The 14,635-nt window shown below is 39.5% G+C and overlaps 1 protein-coding gene across 5 annotated transcripts in view; it reads left to right on the top strand.

Moving 5' to 3' along the window:
- Positions 1-14,635, top strand: part of mtr (5-methyltetrahydrofolate-homocysteine methyltransferase) — an 84,354-nt gene that overhangs the window by 64,793 nt on the left and 4,926 nt on the right. For all 5 annotated transcript variants that reach the window (XM_043695559.1, XM_043695558.1, XM_043695561.1 and 2 more), the window contains 6 exons: positions 3,393-3,474; positions 5,834-5,932; positions 6,316-6,391; positions 8,221-8,376; positions 8,783-8,979; positions 12,106-12,306. In XM_043695559.1, coding sequence (XP_043551494.1) covers positions 3,393-3,474; positions 5,834-5,932; positions 6,316-6,391; positions 8,221-8,376; positions 8,783-8,979; positions 12,106-12,306 — 811 coding nt within the window. The remainder of the gene's footprint in view (positions 1-3,392; positions 3,475-5,833; positions 5,933-6,315; positions 6,392-8,220; positions 8,377-8,782; positions 8,980-12,105; positions 12,307-14,635) is intronic.

The raw sequence follows: 14,635 nt of genomic DNA, 5'->3' as shown, positions 1-14,635 counted from the left end.
CTCTGTCTAGGTGACATCCTCAGTGCTTGGGAGCCTCCTGGCGGCCACTACAGCGGACAGCTGAAACTGACAACCGGAAGCGGCAGGGACAGGCCACTATAAATGCCGGAGGAAACACCACAGAAGCGCTTCACAGGAGGCTTCCAAGCACTGAGGATGTCACCTAGACAGGGGACGAAACGTTTGCAACAAAAACTTCCAGCTCGGCGAACAGAACCACAGCAACGAGCACCCGAGCTACAAATCTTCTCCCAAACTTTTATTAAGTAACAGTGGCTAGATGTTTGTTTAATAGCTATTCATCCCTTTTTTTTATTATTGTTCAGCCAATTTTCTCCCCCTATCCATCTTTGCTGAAATGTTACAGTTACATCCTTGCTAGAGCACAGCTGTTTGATGCGAAATTCCCTCAGTACCTCGACTAACTGACCATTTATCATCTGCAAGCCAAGAAGAGTAATTTTTAGCAGATCACATTATTAATCTGTGGTGGACTCCTGATGCTTCTAAAAACAGTGCCTGTATTGTAAGAAGTATCAATTGCTAACTTTCCATGGCCTTTAATTCATGAACACCTCTGTTCAGTTGTATTGTTTCCATTACTACTGCTTCAGAGCATATTGTCATATCTTTTGCACTGAAGTCAAAATACTATCAAATAATAATATGCCCTCCATCTCTAATACAAGTTGAAGAACAGAAAACAGATGTTTGGTTAATTCTCTTCATTTAATAAATTAATTATATGACCATTCTTTAGATACAGTTCCCATGACACTAATGATGATTGTAACTTGTGCAAAAGATCCACCAGTAAACACACAATGTTTACTACAGACACTAGCCTCAGCAAGACTTGGCTGAAGACCCCATCGTGTAAGCATGTCATATCTTTTCAAGGTTAGTTACATACTGAAAGGACATGAATAGAGTTGAATAGAATCCCTACAGTGTGGAAACAGCCCATTTGGCCTAAGTTCACTCTGATCCTCCGAAGAGTGACCCATCCAGACCTATTTCCCTACCCTATTACTCTACATAATGCACCTAATAATGCACCTAATCTACACATCCCTAAACACTTGTGGACAATTTACAATGGCCAATTCACCTACCCTGCACATCTTTTGGACTGTGGGAGGAAACTGCAGCATGCGGAGGAAATCCACGCAGACACTGAGAGAACATGCAAACTCCACACAGACAGTCACTCAAGGTTGGAATCGACTTGTGGACAATTTACAATGGCCAATTCACCTACCCTGCACATCTTTGGACTGTGGGAGGAAACTGCAGCATGTGGAGGAAATCCACGCAGACACTGAGAGAACATGCAAACTCCACACAGACAGTCACTCAAGGTTGGAATCGAACCTGGGTCCCTGGCGCTGTGAGGTAGCAGTGCTAACCACTGAGTCAATGTGCTTACATGATGAAGTTAAAGCATAACATAGCTATGTCGAGAGTGTGGGGCTGGAAAAGCACAGCAGGTCAGGCAGCATCCGAGGAAAAGGAGAATCAAAGTTTCAGGCATAATCCCTTCATATGCCTAGTTAAATGTTGTAATCTGCTAGGATATTGTGCATGCCACATAAAGTGATAATCATTATCTAGTCCTATGGAAAGTTGTTACACAATGGCATCCACTCTGATGAAGAGTCATTTGGACTCAAAACATTAGTTTGCTGTCTCTCCATGAATGCTGTCTGACCCGCTGTGATCTCCAGCATTTTTTGTTTTTAGTACAGATTCAGGCATCAGCAGTAATTTGTTCCGGCACCTGTTTCTTCACTGAATTCACTAATCATGGCTCTTACCATCCATAATCTGTGCTATTAATACCCAAACATCCTCAACTGCTGTTTCAATGACCTTCCCTCCACCATAAGATCAGAGTGTGTAATCATTAGCGAACAATGTACAGCACCATTTGTGACTCCTCCAAATGCAGCAAGACCTGAACAATATCCAGGCTTGGATATTGTTCAGGTCTTGTAAAGCAGCATCTGCACCACACAAGTTCCAGGCAAATACCTTCTCCACAAGAGGTAATCTAACCATTGTCCCTTGACATTCAGCAGTGTTAATATCACTGAATCCCCTGCTATCAACATCCTGGGGTTACCAATGAACAGAAGCTGAACCAGACTGCCTCCACTCTGCAGGCACCCTGCCTCTATTCTTGATGAAGGGCTTTTGCTCGAAATGTCGATTTTTCCTGCTCCTCGGATGCTGCCTGACCTGCTGTGCTTTTCCAGCACCACTCAAATCTAGACTCTGGTTTTCAGCATCTGCAGTCCTTGTTTTTACCCTCTGACTCCCAAAGCACTCAGTGATTAGATTAGATTAGATTAGATTACTTAGTGTGGAAACAGGCCCTTTGGCCCAACAAGTCCACCCCGCCCTGCCGAAGCACAACCCACCCCTACCCCTACCCCTACCCCTACCCCTACGGGCAATTTAGCATAGCCAATTCACCTGACCTGCACATCTTTGGACTGTGGGAGGAAACCGGAGCGCCCGGAGGAAACCCACGCAGACACGGGGAGAACGTGCAAACTCCACACAGTCAGTCGCCTGAGGCGGGAATTGAACCCGGGTCTCTGGCGCTGTGAGGCAGCAGTGCTAACTACTGTGCCACCGTGCCGCCCATAAAGCCTATCTATATTTACAAGAATAGCCCCAACTTGACACCAGCCAGGGCAAAACAGTCCACTTGATTGGCACCATGTCTGCAAATATCCACCCCATTCAGTAGCAGTAGTGTGTACAGTCTACAAGATGCACTTCATAAATTCATAAAAGCTCCTTTGTCAGCACCTTGCAATGCCATGGCCATTTCCATCTAGAAGGACAAGGACAATAGATACATGGGAACTCCACCATCTGAAAATTCCCCTCCAAGCTGCGAAACGTCCTGACTTGGAAATTTATCACAATTCCTTCAGGGTCACAGGGGCAAAATCCTGGAATTTCCTCTCTGTTGGCATTGTTGGTTTACCTACAGCATGTGGACTGCAGCATTTGAAGAAGGCAGCTCACCACTAGGTGAGCGTCTCAAGGGCAACTAGGGGCAAACAGCCAATCCAGGAATGAAAGATAGTTACTGTACTCCCTTAAAATCTCTGGCTTTATGTCCACTATATTCATTTCCTTTCATGTAATGTTAGTGAGATTTAGTTTGTTTTGATCTACTCCTCCTGTATAGAATCTTACTAAGATTATTTGACCTAACACATTTTTGATGGCTACCACTATAGCTAATAATTGAAAACTTTGTGCAGTGTAGTTGCCTTTTTAGTTGATGTGGCTCAGCTACTCTGCCCAGAACAGTTAAACCAGTTAAACTAACTTGCATCTATTTGGTTCTGAGTTGCCTTTCATCATTCCAGAACACACACCGCTGTGAAAATTGCACCAAAGTATAATGCACCTGCTATTCATGTCCTAGATGCTTCGAAGAGTGTTGTTGTGGTAAGTGTTCTCATGAGATTGCTCTCACATTTACTTTATCATTTGAGAATTGTTATTTTGAAGTTATTTGTTTTGGTTTATTTTATGTAACATCCCATTTTATATTTAAAGGACTTAGCAAATATTCTTCACCTTGTGCTTCTTAAAAGGTTTTTAGGTAGGTAAGTCCCCAGGCCCTGATGGGATCTATCCTAGAATATTGAGGGAGGCCAGAGAACAAGTTACTGGAACATTGACAGACATCTTTGTGTTCTGTTTAGCCACAGGTAACACTCCAGAGGACTGGAGAATAGCCAAAGTTGTCCTATTACTTAAGAAGGGGAACAGGGATAATCCTGGAAATTACAGGCATGTGAGTCTCACATCGGTGGTAGGGAAATTATTGGAAAAGATTCTCCGGGACAAGATCTACACACATTTAGAAACAAATGGACTTATTAGCAATAGAATGGTTTGATGCAGGGGAGATCACGCCTCACTAACTTGATCACGTTTTTGAGGAGGTGATGAAGAAGATTGAGGGAAAAGCAGTTGATGTTGTCTGCGTGGACTTCATAAAGCCTTTGACAAGGTCCCTCATGGCAGATTGATACAAAAGGTGAAGTCACATGGTATTGGGGTTAGCTAGCAAGATGGATGTAGAACTGGCTTAGTCATTGGAGACAGAAAGTAGCAGTGGAAGGATGCTTTTTGGAATGGACGGTTGTGACTAATGGTGTTCTACAGGGATCCTTGCTGGAATCTCTGCTGTTCATGATCTACATAAATGATTTGGAGGAAAACTTAGCTTGTTTAATCAGTAAGTTTGCTGACGATATAAAGATTGGTGAAGTTGCGGATTGTGAAGAAGAGTGTCAGGGGATAAAACAGGATATAGATCAGTTGAAGGCATGGGCAGAAAAATGGCAGATGGAGTTTAATCCAGACAAATGTGAGGTAATGCATTTTGGAAGTATAGGTGGAAATTATACAATGAATGACGGAACCATTAGGAGTTTTGATATGCAAAGGAATCTGGGTGTACAGGTCCACATTTGGAATATTGCATAAAGTTCTGGACAGCACACTACCAGAAGGATGTACATGCTTTGGAGAGGGTACAAAAAAGGTTTATCAGGATGTTACCTAGTTTGTGGGGATTTTAGCGATGAAGAAAGGTTGGATAGACTGGGTTTGTTTTCACTGGAAGGCAGGAGGTTGAGGGGTGTCCTGATGGATGTTTATAAGATTTTGAATGGCATGGATAGAGTGGAAAGTATGAGGCCCAGGGTGGAGTGGTCAATTACTAGGGGATACAGGTTAAAAATACGAGGGGTTGGGGGGGGGGGGGAAGAATGTAAAAAAAAAAAAAATGTGCGAAGCAAGCTTTTCACACAAAGGGTGGTGAGTGCCTGGAACGCGTTGCCACAGGAGACGGTGGAAGCAGACACAATAGCAGCTTTCAGGAAGTGCCTAGATGAATACATGAATAGGAAGGGAATAGAAAGATACGGATTCTGTAAGTGAAGACAATTTTAGGATGGAAGGGCAAAATGTGTCTGTGCTGGCTTGGAGGACCGAAGTGTCTATTTTTGTTCTGTATTGTTCTTTGTTCTTAACCACCTGTGCAACTAAAAATCAAAAACATTTACAAACATTTAAATCAAGATCATTTCTATTATGTGTGACTGATGGCTTAATATACAATTCCAGTAGTAGTCAAGTTGATGTAAACTAACCGAGGCAATTCAAAACAGCGTTGGCAGATCTGCTGCTCAAGTATCGCACGCTCCAGCCATTGCTGCTTTGAATTGGCACTCAGAGTACCACACAGCTGTTTCAGTTATTAAGCTTCTTGAGTATACAAATCTTTCAATGGTCCCTGTGATTTTTCTAGTTGTCTTGAGAAATGAGTTTGGGCTTCAAGAACAGCTGGAGAAGTTCCCACTATGATAACTTTAAACTCGCTTGACACAAACATGCTGCTTTAATCCCCTGTTTCTAAACATACTATTCCCAAGTATTATTCCCATTGCTGTTTCTGATTCTTGTTTCTAAAAACTCACCATTACACAAACAATGTCTTTTTCAATTCCCTACATCAATGCTTGGAATAATAGGATCCATAAATATCTAACAGCTTCAGTGAATCATTCTAAATGTGAGACATATCTAAGAACTTGTAATGCTTTGAAAGTGTTTACTTGTATATTATTAATAATCATTTGGTAATACAAAACTTGCATATTTCTTAGAAAAGACCATTTTACAATGTCTTTTTCAGCTACAATCTCGTCTGTGACTACACTTGGAGTTATTTTTATGCTTCTTTGAATGTTTTTTTTGGCTCATACATATCCCCTTGTTTTATAAATTGTAGTGCTCTCAACTTTTGGATGATTACCTTAAGGATGACTACTTTGAGGAAGTAACTGAAGAATATGAAGAGATTCGACAGGATTATTATGATTCTTTAATGGTCAGTTTATACACTAGTTATACATCAAATACTGAGACATAATGGTTCCATGTCCCTCTGAGGAAAGGGAGAAAATTATGTTTTCTTTGAATGAGAATAGGTCTGGGTTGAGGTGTTAAGAGATGTGAGGATAGATCATTTGGAATTTAGTTCAGAAAAATAAATCAATATTCATGCTTAACCTTGTTTTGTGATATTAAGGAAATCAGTTTCATGAAAGAATGAGCTAACGGATCAATTATCCTATTCTGCTTCAATCTCAAAATTTTAAGTTTGCAATAAGTGTTGGCAATTATATGCAATTATGCTGATGAGGAAATTTGATGTGTTTCAGTGTCACAGGTAATTTGTCTGTTCATTGATCAGAATTTTATTGTTTGCAGGAAAGAAATTATTTAACATTAGAGCAAGCCAGAAATAGAGGGCTCCATATAGACTGGCTTTCTCATCCTAAGCCAGGTCAGTAATAACATAACTTATCTACTTAACGTTCTTATTGTCACAGATTAATTTGAATAATCATTTCAGAAACTATTTTGAAATGTATTTTTAATGTAGAATTTGATTTATTTGTTTTCACTACATTGAAATATTTGGAACTCATAGGGAAACATCAAGACATTTTTTTTTAAGCATTGTACCAGGAGGAATCAGAGATATCTTCTAGACCACTTTGGTCCTCATTTTATAATTTTGTAAATTTTTTTAGACTTGTTTTCCATTTTTCTTCACTGCAGGAAGTAGCTGTGACCAGCACATCCCCTCTGGAGAATGTTGCTGCTGCTGCTGCTTGCTTGCCAGCCATCTACTAGGAGGACTGATTTCACGTTTTGCCACATCCATCTGTCTAAATACGGCCGAAGGAACATAGGGTGGAATTTCTCCAAGCCTCTGCTTGACATGAGCATTGGCGAGCCAGTTGGAAAGATAAGGCTGGACTTGCAGAAATGAGATTTTCCACATCATAAAGAAAAAGTCTGATCTTGCAACTAAGTGTTGAATGGTCAGATAAGAATCTTTCTAGTGACAACAAGATATCTATTGAGTTCATTTAAATGCATTAGCATACCACACTTACCTAACCTCACTTCATTAATATGCAATTTCTCATTTTCCCACTGGCCAAGGGAGATAACATTCTGTCAGGAGCCTCCAGTTCAATAGTTCACATGCAACATCTGATGTTTGTCCAGGGGCTTGGACACAATCAGTCAGTCATTTCAGAAAGTCAGGGTCAGGGTTTGTTTATCACTACAGTTCAGGATATGGGCCATTCCTACAGGACCCGTGAAACCAGTCTGGAGAATTATATGTCAGTGGAGGAACTACATAGATATCAGTCAGGGGTCTATTCATTCATTGGTCAAGAATGACCTCTACATCCTCAACATAACATCCCAACTCCAGTATTCAAAGGTCTAAGCAATGAAGGCAAGCTTATCTATATGTAATGCAGACTTCAAAGAATTATGTACCTGAACCTCAAGGTCTCTCTGTAACACTGCCCAAGGCCTTAATCCTGTCAAAATAATTTGGATAATCAGGTTAATATTGAGAATCAATGTTTGAGAGAAAACTTATAACAAAGCTATTAATTTACACCACCTGAGGAGATGAACAGCCAGTGTACCAGACTTTTGAAATGTTTTGGTATTTAGAATAAATATTGGAATTTTTGTTGGTGCAGTGGTGTTTCTTAGTTCTCTGATAGAGAAGTTGCATTATCATCAACACAGTATGTGAAAGACACCGTGTAGAAGCTCAGAGATACCTTCTTAAGACACAGGAGAAATTGGTGCAAGAATTTCATGAGTGTTGTTCTGGGACATTTTCAGACAATGCAGAATTTTTTTAGGGTCTTGAATGACATTAAGTAATGAGAGAAGTCAGGCGAGGGCTTTCTCAATGTAACAACGTGTAACATTTTCAAACTGAGTTTCAGATGTCAGGACAGATTCTTGCTGGACATGGTGAGATGGGTAACTACAGTGCTGTTGGATCAACTTTGTGTATAGAACATATTAATGGGTAACTACAGTGCTGTTGGATCAACTTTGTGTATAGAACAAGGCTGCTGTTCACTTTGAATGTGTTTTTCACAGACTTATTAGATTTCAGGTGATTCAATAAATGAAATAGATAAATTTGATTACAGCAGCTACCATAATGTAAATGATTGTTCACATGAAGACCAATTAATATAGAGAGAAAAATAACTAATAAATATTAACCCAGTGGTCTCTGTTTATTGTGATTTTAAAATTCAGAACTGTCTCCTTCTTTTACAGTGAAACCAACATTTATTGGCACCCAATCCTTTGCAGATTACGATTTACGGAGACTGATAAGCTATATTGATTGGAAACCTTTCTTTGATGTTTGGCAGCTGAAGGGAAAGTACCCAAATCGTGGATATCCCAAAATCTTTAAAGATAAAACTGTTGGTTAGTGTCAATAAAATGACTCTTCCATCGTGTTAGTTTCTTTAGCTATCAATACACTCGGCCATGCTATTAAGATGCCACCAACAGAATTGGCAATTTGAAGATAGTGCTACTTTGATTAAAATGACAAAACATAGATTAAACAATCGATTCAGATATGTAAAGATACACATCTGGAGCAGGTAGGACTTGAACCTAGACCTTCTGACTTAGAGGAAGGGACCCTATCACTGTATAAGAGCCCTAGCAATATGTTTTTGTTTTTTTTTGCTGCATGCACTGGCCACATTAGCAGTCGTACATGTAGGCCAGAAGTTGCCATGTACTGATGAGGGAGTGTGCATGAATACTATCCAATCTCAATATCCTATCCTCATAACAGGATAACTTGTTATCCATCCTGTAGGTGAAGAAGCCAAAAAGTTGTTTGAAGATGCACAGGATATGCTGAATACGCTAATTGAAGCAAAGAAATTGACTGTCAAGGGAATTATAGGATTCTGGCCAGCTCAAAGTGTTGGGGATGATATACACTTGTTTGCAAAGGATACTTACCCCCGCCTTGGTGAACCAATAGCTAAGTTTCATGGTTTAAGGCAACAGGTAAGACTTTTTGTCAGTTTAAAAAAAAGTTCCTTCAGTCTTTCGGTTGGTAAATACATTGTCAAGTGTAATATTTATGCATGCAGATCAGATAAATCTTGGACATGATTCCTTGCCTTGGCGGTCTTGTGTTAGCAAACCTGGATCTCTAGTTAGGCAAGAAAGACCGACAATGGCTCCCACCTCATCCCTGTCTTTTGATACCTGATAATTTAAAAGTATGAAAAAAGCAGCAAGACAGTTCACCACTGTTATGCCCTTCTTCACAATCATGGCTGATCTTTATCTCAATTCCCCTTCCTTGTCCAAATAAATGATAAGAGAGTCTCATTGAATTCCGTTCTATTTATAGTTGAGTAGTCTGTCAGTGAGCACTGTCTAGACAAGGGTTATTCAACCCTTTCATGGAGGAACGAGATTTCAATTTCTTTTTACAACTCAAAGACTGATGAGCAAATTTCAGAAAGATAACGTTTAGTACAATGTTAAGCATGAATTTCAAAATAAATGTTGAGCTGTGAAGAAAGCATAACTTGCCAAAAATATTGTTTCAAGCAGTCAGTTAATAATTTTTTTAAAAATTAATAAACATTGTTAAAGTGTGCCAAGTAGCAGACTTGGATTTAAAAGAAAAACCTTTATTTGCCCATATGTTAAGACCACAGTGAGAGACACAAACAGACTGGGCCTGAAGTCCTGGTCACCAAAGAAGGGAGAGGAGACCAAGGCCAAGTTAATGAGTTGAGTTTACTTAACATCAACCTTGTATTTGCCTCTGGTGGCATACACTCTAAACTGGCCTTGGCAGAGTTTATAGGTACAGGTTATAGAACCTGGTTGTATTTCACCTTTATTTTCCTTCTTGTCCAGCCTGATATGTGCATAGGTTTAGGGGATAATGGAGGAGGGGGCGAGTTTGTGGGTCTGCATCTGGCGCAGTTCCAGTCTCAGGAATATCACACTTCCACTCGCGTTCTGTCAGTCTCTTGCACTTGCTCTTTCCAGGTCTAAAAATCTCCTGTATCTGATGGGCTACATCCTAGAGTTCTGAGGGAGGTGACTGAAGAAATAGCGGAGGCATTGGTTGTAATCTTTCAAAAGTCACTGGAGTCAGGGAACGTCTCAGATGATTGGAAAATTGCTGTTGTAATCCCCCCTGTTCGAGAAAGGATCAAGACAAAAGATGGAAAATTATAGGCTGATTAGCCTAACCTGAGTTGTAGGTAAAGTTCTAGAATCCATCGTTAAGGGTGAGATTTCTAAATTCTTGGAAGTATAGGGTCAGATTGAACAAGTCAGCATGGATTTAGTAAAGGGAGGTTGTGCCTGACAAACCTGTTAGAATTCTTTGAAGAGGTAACAAGTAGGTTAGACCAGGGAAACTTGGTGGATGTTATCTACCTAGACTTCCAAAAGGCCTTTGATAAGGTGCCTCATTGGAGGCTGCTGAGTAAGGTGAGGGCACATAGTGTTCGAGGTGAGCTACTGGCATGGATTGAGAATTGGATGTCTGACAGAAGGCAGAGACTTGGAATAAAAGGTTCTTTTTCGGAATGGCAGCTAGTGACTAGTGGTGCCCCGCAGGGTTCAGTGTTGGGGCCACAGCTGTTCACTTTATATATTAATGATCTGAATGAAGGGACTGGGGGCATTATGCAAAGTTCGCTGAAGATACGACGTTAGGCGGACAAATAGGTAATACTGAGGAGGTGGGGAGGCTGCAGAAAGATTTAGACAGTTTAGAAGAGTGGTCCAGGAAATGGCTGATGAAATTCAACGTGAGCAAATGTGAGGTTTTGCACTTCGGAAAAAAGAATACTGGGACGGACGAATTTCTAAACGGTGAGAAAATTCCTAAAGCCAAAGTACAAAGGGATCTGGGAGTGCTAGTCCAGGATTCTCGAAAGGTTGACTTGCAGGTTGAGTCTGTGGTTAAGAAAGCAAATGTAATGTTGTCATTTATCTCAAGGGGGTTGGAATGTAAAAGCAGTGATGCTCAACTGAGACTTTATAAAGCTCTGGTTAGGCCCCACTTAGAATACTGCATCCAGTTTTGGGCCCCATACCTCCGGAAGGACATAATGCTACTGGAGCAAGTAAGAGAAACTTTATAATGGGGAAAGAGTTTTAACCACTATAGCTAGTTTCCCTGACACACACAGATAGGAAAAAAATGAGTATGATGGAAAGACTGGGAAGGTAGTTCAATGGACCTTGTTTATGGGGTTTGCTGAAATGAATCTTTTGGCTTATCAGGACATGCACTTCCTTGATTATCCTTCTCTAGACATTTTAACTTGTTTGCAGAAGGTACAGGATGGCTGGTTAACACTTATGTAGTCTCTGGCATACTCAGTAAGAGCCAGCTTACAGTAACTGCTGAGGGAAAATAAACCGGCTTTATTCAGGCTTATGGTGTCTTTTCTTACTGGAGAGAAAGAGATGGGTCCTGCACTTGTGGAGATCTGGTGGCTTCACCCACAAGTTCACACCCCACAAACTATTCCTACCTGGGACCCAATAACATAAACTTTCTGCCTACAATAACTATGCCCTCAAAAACCGGTCACTAGTTCACAGACCAATTATCTACTTATTAGCAGCCAAACCTCCATTCATGCACACCCCTTTGCTCCAACTCATCTTCCCTCCCACTGCTTAAACATATAGTAGTGTAAACAGTACTTACCAAGAGTGTCAGATCACTTGCTTTTAAAACGTTGTGAAAGCTTCGACAATCCTATTTCATTCCCCAATGAGGAATCCGGAAAAATAAAGCCCTTGTCTTTACAACTGGCATCTCTTTGATTTCGTAGTAGAATAATTGCAATTTAACAACCATCTGAACACTTGCAAACAAAAGGCAATAAGCATAAAGGGTAGATTTTGGATGTTTTTGCATCAATGAAATGTTATGGGGAGTATGTTGCCAATGTGAAATTGCACTTTACAAATTTTGCTGTCTCAGTTGACATAGATAGTTCTTGGTACATTCTGTGTATTGCATATGTTATTATATCTAGAGTCACAGCTGTTGATTTGACTTCTGTTAGGTACTGTGTGCCATCAGAATGATTGTTGTAGATTGCCACTAAATACAGTTGCTTCAACTTTTACATTTTCTAGGTGGACAAGAACTCCATTAGCACAGAGAAGTACTACTGCATTTCTGATTTCATAGCACCTAAGGATTCTGGCGTGCCGGATTACATCGGCATGTTTGCAGTGGCGTGCTTTGGTGCCGAACGTCAAAGCAAGCAATATGAGGAGGAGGGTGATGACTACAGCAGCATAATGGTTAAAGCCTTGGCAGACAGACTAGCTGAGGTAAGACTGATACTGTACTTGGGTTACTTAACTAGAGTTTACAGACGAATTTACAAATTTATTGGAAACTAACATTTTCATATTGAATAATTTTGTATTTCATAACTGTGTTCTTATGTCAACAATGAATTAGCCATCCTCTTTGAAATTAAAAAAAAAAATCCGTCTTGAGTTTAGCTGTAGCTAATGGCTTAGTGGCATTATCGCTGGACTGTTAATCCAGAGACCAGGAAATGTTCTGGGGACCTGGGTTCAAATCCGGCCACTGCAGATGATGGAATTTGAATTCAATAAAAACCTGTTGTTGAGAGTCTAATGAGTCTACGTGTCACTACAGTTCCACAGAAATGTGGTTGACTCTTAACTGTCCCCTGACCAATTAGGGATGGATAGTAAATGCTGGCCAACAATGCTGTCATCCTATGAATGAATTTTTTTAAAATTGTCCAGACTGTAAGAGTAAGGATTGGTAAGTAAGTACTGAATTTGTGCACTGCAAAAAAAACATTTCTGAATGAGAAACACTATCAAATAATTATTTTCTTTTAACCTATCCATTGTAAACCTTTATTTGATGGTTAGCATTGCCTGCTGTTGTATTTGAGCAGTAATGCCCATTACTGGGTATAAAGTTAAGTAGATGATGAGATTTCAAACAAGCTGCTTATGCTTTATTTTTCTACACTGGGTAACTATATACCATTGCCTGCAAAGAGTCAAAGATCTGCGTGAATTTACTTTTGGGAAGTTATTACAGCTAGGACACAGTAAGTGGTATACAGATAGGTCATTTTAAAAATCTTACTGTTAGACCATATCTGGAGAACTGTGTGTAATTCCTAGTTCAAGAAGATATTCTGATATTAGGCCACAAATTCCAAACTTAGAAAGAGATGTCTAATTGCAGATATGATACTAGATTTAATTGTAATATTTAATTGTTTTAGTACTACTTTAAAATTATAAAAGGCTGAAAATTCAGCATCAAGAGGCTTTCCTACCATGTAAAGAATTAAGTACAAAGAGTCTTTCAAAAGAAACAAAACAAGCTTTAAATACAAAAAAAAAATCCATAATATGTTTAATAAATTACTAGCCTGAGTACTGGAACATAAAAAACTTCAGAATTACAGCTTCCTTGTTCTGATCAAGAAATGAAGTCCATAGTTATTAGAAATGTAGCAAGAGAACTCTCCAGACAGGGACAGTCAGATGACCCAAAAGATACCTCTAAAACAACTGGGGAAAAAACCATGCAATTGTAGGAGTAGATTCTTTACTCAGCGAGTCGGGAGTTCATGGAATGCCCTGCCAGTAGCAGTGGTGGACTCTACCTCTTTATAGGCATTTAAACGGACATTGGATAGGCATATGGAGGATAGTGGGCTAGTGGAGGTTAGGTGGGCTTGGATCGGCGCAACATCGAGAGCCAAAGGGCCTGTGCTGCGCTGCGCTGTATTTTTCCATGTTCTATGTTCTATGAGTGGTTTGTTCTGATTCAATTTTAGTCTCTAAACATTAATTAAAATTCAACTTAGCTTTTCAGTCATTTATTAAGAAGTTGTATGATAATGTGAATGGTGATATTGTGCAGTGTAACAAAACAACATCGAGAGCCAAAGGGCCTGTGCTGCGCTGTATTTTTCCATGTTCTATGTTCTATGAGTGGTTTGTTCTGAATCAATTTTAGTCTCTAAACATTAATTAAAATTCAACTTAGCTTTTCAGTCATTTATTAAGAAGTTGTATGATAATGTGAATGGTGATATTGTGCAGTGTAACAAAATTGGCAATAAAAGAATGAAGAAAATAACATTTCTAAACAAAATGTCAAATGATTTTTATGAAAGGACAAAGTCTTAAGTCACAATCATATGATTCACTAAATTACAGAAAATATTTGCACACATCAAAAGCCACCATGACAAAAGTCACAAGATTGTTCTTAATGAAGATTATGCCTTTAGAAAGAAGTTGTGAATTACAGAAAGATTTTATTAAAAGGATAATCATAGTCATTGGGCCTAGATAACTTACAAAAAATTAAATCATTTCTTCTTTAATTATCATTTCTTCCTGATACTGGATAAAATTTAAACATGAGCTGAGAAGCAGCACATAAGAGAATCCAACTCTCTCCCCTTTACATTAATTGGCTTAGTATTGCTGAATTCTCCAATATTTAAATTTTGGGAGTTACTGCTCAGAAACATAACTGCACTATTCCTCAGAACTGCCCCTCTTCATAGTCCCTACAAGTTTAAAGGTGAAGTCAGTAAGCTCTGTTTCATGTGGGAATTTAAAGAGTGTGAATAGCTCATACATGCAA

This window comes from Chiloscyllium plagiosum, chromosome 9 (assembly GCF_004010195.1).
Source record: "Chiloscyllium plagiosum isolate BGI_BamShark_2017 chromosome 9, ASM401019v2, whole genome shotgun sequence".
NCBI classification, from domain to species: domain Eukaryota; kingdom Metazoa; phylum Chordata; class Chondrichthyes; order Orectolobiformes; family Hemiscylliidae; genus Chiloscyllium; species Chiloscyllium plagiosum.
The sequence above is the reverse complement of the archived record's forward strand: the minus strand, read 5'-3'. Positions and strand labels throughout refer to the sequence as shown.